The sequence below is a fragment of the Pinus tabuliformis genome, chromosome J (genome assembly GCF_031772625.1).
Source record: "Pinus tabuliformis cultivar Carrire ecotype Pingquan chromosome J, CPIR1, whole genome shotgun sequence".
Lineage (NCBI taxonomy): Eukaryota > Viridiplantae > Streptophyta > Pinopsida > Pinales > Pinaceae > Pinus > Pinus tabuliformis.
Genome location: NC_142295.1, coordinates 117,172,334 through 117,186,628, shown reverse-complemented (window position 1 = coordinate 117,186,628; position 14,295 = coordinate 117,172,334). Strand labels below are relative to the sequence as shown.

At 38.4% G+C, this 14,295-nt stretch overlaps 1 protein-coding gene across 1 annotated transcript; it reads left to right on the top strand.

Annotated features, from left to right (window-relative positions):
* The first annotated feature begins 8,626 nt into the window (after positions 1–8,626).
* Positions 8,627–10,159, top strand: LOC149225823 (putative aspartic proteinase GIP2). Its single transcript, XM_089380027.1, has one exon. The coding sequence runs from the start codon at positions 8,627–8,629 to the stop codon at positions 10,157–10,159; it is 1,533 nt and encodes a 510-aa protein (XP_089236153.1).
* The last annotated feature ends 4,136 nt before the right edge of the window (positions 10,160–14,295 follow it).

Genomic DNA, 14,295 nt, shown 5'->3' with positions numbered 1-14,295 from the left:
TTTGACATAACTCAACAATTTCTTCGGATGGTAGGTTTGAAATGTATCCTTTACCCATCACATTCAAAATGTCAAGGTATTCATCCCTTACACCCTTGAGAAAGATTGTTCGAATGGTTTCTTGATTTAGAGAGTGTTGTTTAGATTTTTGTAGATTATATGCAAATCTTTCCAAATATTCTTCTAAACTTTCATCTTCTTGTTGTGTCATTCTGAAAACATCTTCCTTTGAATCTCTAGATCTACAATAAGCTTGATATTTTTTAAGGAAGACTGATCTCATATCATCCCAAGAAGCTATTGTTTGTTCTCCTAAACCCATAAACCATTTTAAAGCTGCTGCTTTTAATGTTGCAGGGAAAAGACGAAGTTTATGAATGTCATCAGTGTATCCATATGTTCTACATAAAATATCAAATTCAAACATAAATGTATCAGGATCTTCCGTGGACATTCCATAAATATTTGGCAATACAGAAGGTGGAATATTTTTCATTTTCACTTCTTCTCCTAATATTGCAGTTGTGTCTACTATTGGAAAGCCAAAGGTAGCCTCTTGATCATTACCATCTTCTTGTCTTTTCTGATCGTTTTCTATCTATCATTTTCTTGTTTTTCTTCTTCCTCTCTCTTTCTTCGCCATTCTCTTTGTTGTCTTTCATATTTAGCTCGTTGTTCAGGAGTGTAAATAACAGATCCATGTCCCTCTTCTACCATTGGTTAATTTATTTCAATTTTGAGTGGAGTTTCAAGTTGTTGAAAGATAGGAGGATTTATGGATGGAAAGACAAGTTGTTTTCCTTTAATAATTTCTTTTTGTTTTCCAGAAATTGAAGATTGTTTTTGCTTTGCTTCCCAAGCTAACAAAGTTTGCCTCTCAATCAAAGTTAATCTTTGTCCAGTTCTTTGTTTTTCTGCCAATTCCTCAATTATTGGATTACCAGTAACTGGGGTGTTTGATGATCCTATCTCTATTTGTGGGGGGTTTTTAATAAGTCTACCTTGAGGATCTCTATATCTAGGCATAAAGAAACATAACTAAAAAGGGATGTAACTAATGTTTTTGTTATTTTGAAATTTATCTTTTTATTGACTATGCCAATATTTGCCTCCCCGACAACGGTGCCAAACTGTTGAGCTAATTTGTGTACCTAAATTAACACAATTATTTCTTATCAATCTGGTTGTTTATTCTTTGAGGCAAGTTCACTATATGTGAAGATCAGATGTAATCAAATCTTGAAAGATAAGTTATTCAAAAGCTTAAAGTAATACATCCTACAACTCTAATTCAATTAGTTTAAAAGAGGAAAAACATTGAAATGGTTCTTGACTCAAGAAGTCCACTTTTGCCTCAATTACCACTTAATGAATCAGAGATTAAAACCAAGAACTTAATATGGATAAATTATTAATGAAAGAAGCTCTTAACTTAAGAGACACATAAGGTATTCCATCATAATTCATTCATCTCAATATCAAAATCTCAATAAGAAACTACTTGCATGCAAACAAAGGAAACTAGTTTTAATTCATCATTTTAGTAGAAGGGATGCTCAACTTGAACACTTGTTTTTCCAACTTGATAAAGTGATGAATAAGCTAAGGACTAATGAAATCAATCACTATGAATGAACCATAAAGCAATCTGAAATAAAGCTTTGAAAAACTAGTTCTACAATAACCAGATTACAAGGAAATAAAACTAGTTAACAAGGAAGTGTACTTAGCTTGGAATGGGGGCCCTCCACCCTTGCCTTGCACATTTGAGAGGTGATATTAGAAGCTTAAATTTAGTCACACATACATAGCATTGAACAGCAAAATAATAATAACACAAGTCTTCAAATTAACTCTTCAATTCCAAAGGTGTTACAGCATAAAAGTATAATAAGTCAATACATAAGCCATCAAAGTTTTGGCTTTTAAATAAGAAGTCTCATGAAACAAACTGATCTATATTCACTCAAACAAACCCATCTACTCTCATCCACCTATCTAAGTCGAATTCATTACTCCCATCCCAAGAAATATGACCAATCCTATAGAATCTCAAAACTGCCATATTTCTATGGGATTTCTGAATGACTAGTCATGATTGACTAGCACCAAATGGGCCTAATAAAGCTTGTTCTGTTCGAACTAAGCATAGTTGGCTTAGTCCTAGCTCCCAAGTTGTTCATCCATGCATTCAATTCGTGCCCAAGTGTCCTGCAACCATATCAACCATAGAGCTATTACGAGAATTTCTGAATCTGCCAATTTTGCACTAAAAACCAAACTTTCATAAAAACTTTAGAAATTGAGAAATTAAAATTAAATACCTAAATGGATATCAAATATACATCAAAATGGGATAAATGAAGGGAAAATGGTGGCAAATAGATGGATTAGTAAGTTTCTTAGAGCAAAAATAAGACCAAAACTAAGGCCCAACACCAACTATTGCATTCTGGCTTTTGAATAGAGTATGCTGAGATTTGACGAAACTTGTGACACTGCAACACTTGGCTAGCATTGTGTCTGTCTTCTCTATGCTTGGTTATAACCTTCGGTCAATGAATTCTTGACGAAAAATATGAGCTGTCTGCGAGGGAATTTTTGGTCCAACCATGAACCTGTGTCCACACTAGGAAGCCCCATTCCTATACTCAACCTTATGCTCTGTGTTCAAGCTCATCCGACTAGTAGAAATGAAGAAGGGGAAAATCTAAAGGAGAAAACCTATGTTAGAGGTCTTACATTCTTCTCTGAAGGAACAACCTCTCCTACTCTCAATAAGTCGGGATCCCTCTTCCGCCCCAAAAATAAATAACTTCCTATGCACAGTCCTCTTGAAAAAATACAAAGGCGAAAGAAGAGAAAGGCTTCCTACGCAGAGAGGTGAAGCATGAAACTCCATCGGGGTAGTAACCAGGCCCGCTGGTAGTGGATCAATGTGTGTGTTCCTACGTGACTCTGTCAGGGTACTGTCCAAGTTTGCTGGCAGTGGAGCAACACCAGAGATGAAAACTTATACTCTGAAAATATTCAACCCGGGAGATAAACTACCCTTCCTGGATTTAAAACACTATGATCAAGCTGAACTTTTGATTGTTTTTTACTGAGTTGGAAAAAGGTGAACCATGTATGTCCATGGGGTAAGTGGGGAAGCCAAAGTAACCCGCACAATGATTCAATGCTTCCCGAAAGACCAAGGCCCTGTGCTAGCAATAAACCAAAATAGAGAAGCTGGAGTTCTACTAGTGTGTCACCAAGTGTTGTAGCGGCTACAACCACCCTGCAAAATTTTGGCCTACAACCAATTACAGAGCCTCCCTTAAGAGTTTCACTTGATGGCTGCACACACTCAGGTTCAATCCATGAGCCTGTGTTAGTCTTCTCATCCACCTTGCTTGTTCATTTCACCCAAGTGTTTGCATGTTAATGTCAAAGTCATGCTTGTGACCATGTTCTGGTCTTACTCTAAGCCCTCGCTTGGTGTGAACTCATTGTGTTCACTATGAAAACATCTGTCGCACTCACACACAGAGTCACATTCACTGTTGTGCAAGTTTCTTCATGGTTGATCAACGATCAATCACAAGTGTCATGCTTGTTGCTCACACCATCAGTCAGTCATGTTGATCATGTGTCTCTGGATGGTTTGAGTCATCTCGTCGCCAAGTCATGTTGGTGTGTGTTTGTATGATCTCATTTGTATCTTTCACTCATTCACAAACTTAGTCATTTTTTTGAAGTTCTAACAACTGAACTCCCCTCTGACAGTCGAACCATCACCCTGCCATAGACTCGATCAACTGTTAACCGGAACAACGCAGAAGCACCAAGCAAGTCATTTCAAGTTGCACTTCCCACAAGTAATTCAAACAACCTTTATGTTGGCCATCTGGAGAGTTTGACCCTACAGCCACCCCGGGACTGACTCCCCTCAAAAATTGCGCAAAGGGTGTTGACCTTGCCCGCTTTTCTGACTGAGAAAATAGCATAGACAGGTTGGACGGACATCGAGTGCCCGTCCCTGTCTCCCTCTAAAAATTGCACAATTCTCCAGCCAGTCCTCCCGATAGTCGACCGACTGCTCACCCAAAAAATTGTGCAGTTTTCATGAGAAATCCCTCTACTTCCCAGCAATCCGCTCAACTCAGAAATTGCACAGAGTTGATTAGTAGGCCAGCCTCCCAGCCTCAGCAAATTTTTCCCCGCCAGCAGCTCCCAGTAGCAGACTGCCAGTTCCCTCCAAGAATTACACAGTTTTTGCTACCAAGCCCCAGCAGCTGACTGCCAATTCCCTTTAGGAATTGTGTAGTTTTTGCTGAAAGTGACACAGCAGCCAACTACCAGCTCCCTTCAGGAACTGTGCAAGGGAGCTGGCAGTTTTGGCTGCCAGTGACCCAGCAGCCAACTGCCAGTTCCCTCCAGGAATTGCGCAGTTTTGGCTACCAAGCTCCCGATCTGCTCCTCCAAAAAATTGTGCATTTTTTGTCTGCTGATCCTCCATACATCCTGGCCTGTTCCTCCAAAATATTTTGCAAATTTTGCTATCGAACCCCCACTGCATTCTCGTTCCAGAAAATGTGCATATTTTTTCTGCCTTGCCTCTTCGCAACTCGGACTGTTCCTCCCAAAATTTGCACAGTTTTTCCTTCCATCCGAGCCAGACCTCGCAGACAATCACTCTCATCTTAGATTGCCCATCCTCATCACCCAATGACTCTTGCATAGTTTTCATCGATAATGCCTGGAGCCATCATCCTGCCTGGAAACCTCGTTGCATCTCCCGATCACCTGCATCTGAAATGATCATGTATCATGGTAGACTAAGAGGTTTTAAGATTTGATGTTGTCTCGTCATGACTCATTACAGGTATAGGTACACAAACGAACATGGAGCGACAACAAATGGGATGAACGAAGGGAGCACATGCAGAACGATAAGTTCACTAATGGATGAACGAACGATGCATGAAAAGAGATGTGCTCGCAAATGGATGATCATGCAAAGATGTTTTCGCAGCCTAACGGATGAGCAAACATGCAAGATGTGCTCACATACGAACGGATGGATGAACATGCACCTTTCATGAATAGACGAACCTGTCAAGCCTTCCATCATACACAAAAGGAGCAACATGTAAAAGAAACATCAAGCGAACCAACGACCATCAAAGACTCCTCACACTTTGCCATGCGAAGGTGAAACTGTGACACACCATGAATACATCCATCACCCAACAGCACTACAACTCAACATGTACACCAGCAGCAGCACGAATGTACCAGCACTATCATGTCGATTCGTGTCATGAATCATGTCTTCAATATCTCTACTGTGGGCCATGTTGTCAATCAATGTAATTTAACGTGGAAGTCGAAGAGACCCACTTTTTGTACAAAGAGTCATGTAAAGTCAAAGAGTCATGAGGGTAGCCAAACAACCACAAGGGTCAATTTCACCTTTGGCTATAAATACCCCCTCATTTATGCATGCAAAGGACTTTTCACCTCAGCTCCTCCCACATAGCCAAGAGAGTCTGTAACCTTTTCTTTGAGGAGTAAGTAGTGGCTCCAACGGCCTGCACTCAGGGTTAGTGATGTATGTTGTAACAATGTGTCTTGGAAATTTTGCTTAATTTAAAAGCCTGCTAACAGGCCAACACGTTTTCACACATGTATTGTAAATGTTGTATGACTAATATTTGACACTTGTGATGCATGTTGCTTTAACCTGTGTTCTCCATTTGAACTGTTTCACTTGTTGTAATACATAATCTATTAATGGAAATGTGTTGTATATGTTGTTAATGTTGTCTCACCCTTGTAGACTACTCTCCCAGACATTAGACAAACCTTTCACATAAATCTTGTTGTAACAACCGTTGCACTCGTTCGGACTCATCCGTTGAGAGTTGTATGTGTTATCTTACTTTGAGTATTGTGACTATCGCATCCGTGTGGACTGCTCCTCCTGAGCTATGCACGTCCTGTTGTGTTGTGTGTTCCTAGCCAAGTTGGGACTTCATCCCAACCAATTTGGGACTCACTCTCACCTTCTCCCCTTACAGTGAAAGAACCATTGACACAAGTACACTAGCATTCATCAAGCACGCGAACCTCACTTCTCGAAGACAAAATAAACCACTCTATTGTACTAACAAGCAAGATTTGAGGCAAATCTTTAAGATAATGGCAACCGAGCCATCGTACCAAATGAGACTCCCACACCAAATGGTGTGAGGTCTAGTTGGGACTTCATACCGAGGTGATCCCCTGAAGTTGGCAAATCAAGCACCCTCAACAGTTACATCATCTAAGAAATAACAATTGTGATTAGTAAATTGGATATAACACGCGATGTTATGTTATAGGTTGAGAATCTATGTCACATCTTTTGGCAACAAAACATAATGATGAGTAAATTTGCTTTCTTCAATTTATTTGCTTTACTAAATGGATGGTATGATGTTGAAAGTGGATAATGTAGCTATGTATATGAATTATTATTAAAGGATTTAAATTTAATGGCTCAAAAAATTGCCACATGGCAAGGTAAGGGCACGGCGAGATAAGTTAATGAGTTTGAAAAAAAAACAAAAAGTTCATTGAGTAGGAAATTATTTAAGGATTTCGGAATATTGTGGAGATAAGTTAGATAGAGGAAACTATTTAAAGATTTTGATTAAAATAATTTATGTGCATGTATTTTATTAAGGAAGGTATTTATGTTTTTAAAATAATTTCAAAACATATTTAATTTATATATGATTAAGAATTTTCAATTATTTATGTAAGGTTAGAAGTTGGATATATATATATAAAGTGTGTTATAAATTAATTATATATATGAGATAAGATCATATATATAGATGGCAAAAAAATTGAAAGTGGGCAAGAATGTTGCACATTTAATTTGAGAAGTAGTTGAATTTAATGACATATAAATGCTACATGGGAATAGTGAGTGGAGATATGTGGGAGACGAGGAAACTACATATAGGGGATTTGGATGGACTATGTTTTTTCTTTATCTACTGAGATTTTTTTTCTATTATGAAAGATGTTTATATTGTAGAAACAATTTCAAGACACATACATATCATGTTGTTAATAAATACTCTTCTATTATTCATGTATGCTTATGGTGCCATGTAGGCTTATCGCATTAGGGCTATTGGCTTAACCCCATTCATATCGTTATAGTGGCCCTAGATTTGCATTTCTTTAGAATTTTTCATACTATCTCTTCTCTCTTGTCTACTGAGAATTTAGTCATAAACACTGTAGGAAGATACAAGTAATAAAAAACAAGTCTTATTACTAATTTCGACCTCTAAAATTTTAGTGTTCAAATCAATTTGTAAAAAAACTCACACATATTCTATATAATATAGACTAAAAATATTATCTTTAAATTAAATTTTAACCAATAATTTATTTAAAAAATAAAATTCTTCAACCCCAACTAGAATATAGACAACGTCCACGGCTTAAACATACCTTCACACTAGAAATAATGAAACCCAGCAAGTCGGAATTGATAACCATTCGGAACTCTATCTAGCGCAAGCAAGAAGCATTCGGAGTTGCATAGCTTGCAAGTTACTTATCGATTGCCAGTAAGAGGTGATAAAAGTCATGCGGATGACGTACAATCATGACCTGAGCAGCATCCAATCAATTAGACGTCATGATTTTCTAGAATCATTGTTCGCTGGATCAACCCGCTTAGCACGAGCATTAGAAGTTTTAAATAGTTTCTCTGCAATGATATATGCATGAAGGAAGTTTCCTGGGCATACGGGGAAGAGAAAACTGCCCTACTTCCCGCTTCTTTTTCTTGTCGAGAGTCATCCCAATCGTGCCGCAAAAATCTCTCAAGTCGATTCATGTCTTTTCATCCGGTTCAAAGGAGATGGCCAGAATGTTTAAAAAGAATCATCCGGCTCATATGGGGTAGGTCTTAACGTCATTTGACGTTATTTAAAAAAGGCGTAGTCTAAACATGTAGCTGTTTAGACGGCTTCTTTTAAGAGAGGAGCGGAAAAATAGATCAACGATCTCACATGAAGCAGCAATTTGAGGGGTCTCTGCGTGCAAAACTTCTGTGAGCACATGTCTGACACTCTTTTAAAGTTTGGATCTCGCTTCAACCGATGTAGGTACAGCGTTTGAACTCAATGTTGATGACTTCAACTCCAAGATATCTCACTGGCTAGTGGTCGAATCCTTCCAACGAATCATACGATTGAAGTAAGTTTCTTGCAAGTTGCTTGCAATTATTATATAAATGAATGGAGTTGTTTATGGAGGTCACAATTTGGTTAAGAAAGTGAATTTTTCATTAAATTTTGTTAGAAAATTTTCTAAAAATTTTATTATAAAAAGTTTTAATTGTTTTTCTACCATGGAAATAGATTCAAGATTATCAAAATAGATTCAGGATGGTAAAAACTCTTAAGCCACCTACAATCTTCAAACTTTACAGTGGATAATTGTAATTAGCATTTCCAAAATATTCTACAAAATTTTATCAAAATCAAACTGAAATTTCTATTATTTTCCCACCAAAGAGTTGCCTGTTTAGACTACGCTGAAGGAGGTTGCCTTTGGCAACTATATGAAAAACATGGTGGCGCATATACCGAGAGCCGTGTCTGCGGCAACCTCTCTGGGCTTATGTGCCTGCCAAGAGTTTCGATCAATACCGCTACAGCATTTGGATAAACTGACGATGACTTTAACTCGCGGACGTGCAACCAGCCAAGCACCATTCTGCCTATTTATTGTGCAACATCCTTGCATACCTTTCATCAACGCAATGTCGTCGCTCAGTCTCCGTTTCGTCCTCATTGCGGCCGTCATCGTGTGCTTCTCTCATTTGCTAGCCAATGCATCGAGGAGGCATCCGAAGTTTCTCTTCATGCCTCTCCAACAACAATTCTCCGGCGCCGATCTGCTTTACACAGTGAAGATGGCGCAGAGAACCCCTATGCAGGACCTGCGATTATTGGTAGACATCGAACAAGACTACACGTGGGTAAGATGCTACAACAATAGCTACGTATCCTCTACTTACAGCCCGGTCGACTGCAGTGCGCGGCTGTGCAAGTCGTATGAGTATTCGGCATGCTACACGTGCACTGGCCCCCGCTCCCCCGGCTGTAACAATCATAGCTGCTCCGTGCCTGAACCAGGCGTCCAACTCGGGCAGGATGCGGCGGCGCTTTTCCGCAGCGACGGTCGGCATTACCCTGCCCTCCGCTTGCCCTTCTCCTGTGCCGAACAAAGTAATCCTTCCGATTTGATTCACGGAATGGATGGCGTGGCCGGGATGACCTCGTCTACACTGGCACTACCAGCTCAGCTCTCCGCCGCGAGGCGTTTAAGTCACAAATTTGGTATGTGTCTGTCACAGGAGAGTACAATTTTCGATGCATATCTGTTCTTTGGTGACTGCCCGCTCGTCTTCTCTCCGCTAAAAGGCGGACACCCAAGAGACCTCTCTCGCAACCTCACCCACACTCCCTTGATCAGGAACCCAATCAAGATCCCAAACGCCACCCACGCCTCTACCCACGGTTTTTACATTGATGTTCAGGGAATCAAAGTCAACGGCGTCGACGTGCCGATCGACGCTGAGAAGCTGCGAATCGGCGCCGGCGGACGCGGCGGCACCAAGCTGAGCACTGTGGTAACCTACACGCAACTGGCCACCCCCATCTACAACTCCCTCGTGGCCGTTTACACGCAGGTGGCGAAGCAAATGAATCTCATCCACGTTGACTTAGTAGAGCCATATCCCCCGCCTTTGAATTATGGTGTGTGTTTCGCTTCACCTGTTTTAAGGGTGCCTCTATCGGGGAGCACTGATCCAGGCCTCAACATTCCGTCCATCGACCTTATTTTGCCGGGCAACACTACTTGGAGGATCCTTGGAATTAACTCCATGGAGCGGGACGCCATTGACAATGCGTTTTGTCTAGCTTTTGTTGATGCAGGCGAGGATCCGGTGGCATCCATTGTGATCGGAACGTTCCAGATGCAAGAGACTCTCCTCCAATTTGATCTAGGCACCTCAACGCTCGGTTTCTCTTCTAATCTATTGTCATTACCTCAGCCAACACGTTGTAACAATTTCAACCTGACCACTGCTCTGTGAAGAATCCCTTCCAAGATAATAAGTTCTTCCAACAGAACATGGATATAATAAATGACAAGCGAGATTTTGCTTCTGTATTTCGATGTTAATGCAATACCATACTTGCACATTCTACAGCTAAGTATAAGGCCTATTGTGATTCCAATTATGGTCAATGGGAGTTAACATGTATTCTTTTATATATATATATATTCAACTTAATTATGTCTAAATCTCAAAACTGCACTAATATAATGTTGGAATGAGTAAAACTCTGACCAATGCTCCTGAAATATAACCATTGCACAACTACACACAGCTCCTACCGTTGTTTAAATGTCTGAAGCAGAATGGGAAACGTGGCTACTACCAGACTCGGAGCCACCAGAGCTCGAGAGTCTACGTGGAACCCATATCCATAAGCCTATCCAGAGCTAGAAACTTTTCCACAGTAGTTAGTGGTTAAATTTTACTAGCGTTTACTGTTAACTAATGCTTAGTGACTGCATGTACATTATTAAAAGAGTTATTGAGACAGGTACCAGAGCACAGGTGAATTTATAAACTCTATGTTTCGAAGATTCATGTACATTATTAAAAGAGTTATTGAGACAGGTACCAGAGCACAGGTGAATTTATAAACTCTATGTTTCGAAGATTGGCTGGGATCTGTCTGGCTGCTGGGATTCGAACCTGATCATTGGATACTTGTAGAGAATTTTATGCATTTTGTCCAAGGAGTTTCTTCTCGATGCCATTAAATGCATGAGCCTATTCTGCGTTGATGGCACAATACCTTATTTGTTGTCATCGCTTAATATATTGCCCTTTCCAAGAATCAATTGAGCGGCAGGATACAAAGTACTGGGTGTCTGCAGCAGTTAACATACGTTGACCTCGGCTTCAATAATCTGAGTGGAAGTAGCCCTGGCTCTTTGTTTGGTTTCCACATCAATACACTACAGTTGCAAAGTTTTTTTTTTTTGAGTCTATCGTGGATCCGATCATTGAATTTTTGTCCACAAGTGAAATTCTGGCAGGCACAACCTTGAGCAAAGCAGTAAATGTCGATCTTGCGCCCGGTGGGCATCGGGGTAATCTTCCTGTAAAAGTGATCGAGAACGACCCCGACAATGGAAGCCCTGGATTGGATTTCATAGCTGATTGGGGTTTCGACAACAACATGAACTAATCCTCGCAAACGTGGATGACAACGATTTGCTATGCAACTTATTGTATGGAGACGAGAACCAAAGACAAGTAATGTGGAAACCCATAGTCGTTGTTGTGGAATTCCAGAGCTAAAATCATTGTCTTTCCCATTCAAGATAAACAAGTACTGTAAGACCCATTAAAGAGGGACACAATTTTATTTAAGATTATGCTATTTACCGAATTAGTTTTGGCTGCCAAATATTATTGCAAATACGAATTCTTTGATCTCTGTTGTTCTCCGTGGAAAGGACAATTAACAAGAATGGTTTAGAAAAGTAAAAAAATACTCTTATTTATGAGAAGGTGTTTGTGAAAGTAAGGATGATAGTGAACCAGAAGAGCCTAGACATGACAAACAACTTACAATCTGGATATATGTTTTGATTTTTGGATATATGTTTTGATTTTTTCTTAGGTAACGAAAGAGGGGTAAGTCGATATATTCTTTTCAACACCACAACTTTTGAAGCATTAAAGAAATTAAAAAATCTTTATGACTCCCATTTAGAGTTGGAAAATCATACAATTATTGATGAAATTATTTAAGTTGGAATTGAAAGATAGTGATCCAATGAAGTTAGTCATTTTCATGATATTGATCCCAGTGGTGTTAAAGTTGATATGCAACTCACTATCTTCATTAAAGCTCCATACCCTACCTATTCACACTACTTGGAGTCTCTTCAAGCTAGTGAACAAATGAAAGCTATGACGTTTGATAAACTTGTAGATAAAATTGTAGAGAGAGAGAAAGCCTTTGGGAAGAAGGAGTCACTTCCCAATTCCAATGTTAAGACTTTGTGTTTGGCACAAAAAGATCAAAAGTATCAAGGAGAATCTATTAGAAATGGAAAAAGTAGTAGAGGTTGTCATAAAAGACATTCTAGATGCAGCCAGGTAATAATCATCAAGGTGATAGGCAAGGTAATAATCATTAAGGTGACAGGTAGCAAAAGCATTATTAGAATGATAAACAATCTGTTAAGTGTTATAGATGTGGTAAACTTGGTCAAACTGCTTGTCACATTCCTTGGGTAGAGATAAGTGAGAAGAAAGAGAAACAACTTCAAGACAAAAGAAAACTGCCTCAATCAACCCACTATATTGTTGCACATTCTAATTTCAATATAAATGATGTTTTGGGCACAACCTTTTCCTCTTGGCAAAACACTTGGATATTAGACATGAGAGCCACTTATCATATAACTTTCAAAAGAGATTTTTTTTAAACATTCAGTAATCATATTGATGGAGTGATTTATTTTGCTGATAAATCACAAATAAAGCCTTCAAGAATTGGATTTATTCGACTGAAAATAATGGGACTTATTGATTATATTTTACATGATGTTATTTATATTCCTCAATTTCAAAGATGTTTGATGTCTCTCATACATATCAGGTAACAAAGATATTTTATACATATGTTTGATGGTATAGTTGAAATCCATAGAACATCTGATAATGTGATTATTATGACTAGTGTTGAAGAAGACAAACTTTTGAAACTCAAAGGAACATCATCTTCTACATTCAATTCTTCTCGTTTGACCCAACAAAATGATACTTTGTCTTCCAAGTTGTTGTGGCATGTTCGTTTTGGTCATATAAATTATGATAGTATCAAGATTATGAAACAACAAGGAATTAAAGGGGTTCCTACTTTTCCTAGAATACTTACTCCATGTGATGCTTGTATTTTAGGCAAAAATTGTAAGCAACCTTTTAATAACTCTACTTCTAGAGCTTCTAGGAATAAAAGTCTCATACATTTGATTTATGTGGGCCTATGCTTGCTCCATCTGCCAACGATAATAAATATCTGTTGAATTTTATTGATGACTACAAAGGGATGTGTTGGGTTTATTGTTGAAAGAGAAATCTCATTTTCTTTTGCAACTTTTAAATTTTTTCAATTACAGATTAAAAATGAAACTCAACTTAACATTGACATTCTATCATCTTATAATGGTGGTGAATACACATCTCGTGATTTTGAAAAGTATCTGCAAGACAATGGCATTAAACATCAACTACAATTCCTTATAATCTGCAACAAAATGGTGTTGTAGAGCATATGACCAGAGCATTGCTAAATATGGTGCGATCAATGATATTTTTAAGAATGTTAACTTGATGTTTTGGGGAGAAGCATTACTTTTTCTAGTCTATATCACAATCATTGTCCTTCTTCTCCCATCAATAATAAGTCTCCTTATGAAATGTGGTATAACTGTCTTCTTGTTGTTCAACATTTTAGAGTTTTTGGTTCTCTATGCTCTGTATTGATTCCTAAACATAAACGTAACAAATTGGGTGCTAGGAGTCGCAAATGTCTTTTCTTGGGATATTCCAGTACTACCAAATCTTACCGGTTGTATGATGAGGGGAACAAAAAATTTATTATTCCATGAGATGTATTTTTTCTTGAATTTGCTAAAGACATTTCCACTATTGATAGACAACTTAGTCATTTGGATAAACTCACTTCCAAAAAGTTTTTATGAATGGGATAGTGATCTTCCACATCCTGAAGTGGGGATTCACATTCTAGATTAGTATGTGGAATTTCCTTTAATAAAGTTTCCATCTCCAATAGGATATGAAGAAAAATTGGATGATGAGAATAATGTCACTCATGAAGAAAAATTAGATGATAATAATGTTTCTGCATGATCAAAAACCACCCTTGAAGAGCATGTTCTTCAAGATGAGAAAGAACCATAGTAATTAGTACGAAGATCAACACGAATCATGAAATTTCCAAGAAATTATGATGAATTTGATACAAGAAGTTCTACTAAACATAATAAAGGAAATGAAGGGGACGTTACTTCAATCTCATGTAAAAATTCTCATATTCCTTATGATTATGAATTTAATTTTTCAGCTAGTAATGAACCTACTACCTTTGAAGAAGCTACTAGTTCTAATGAATTCCA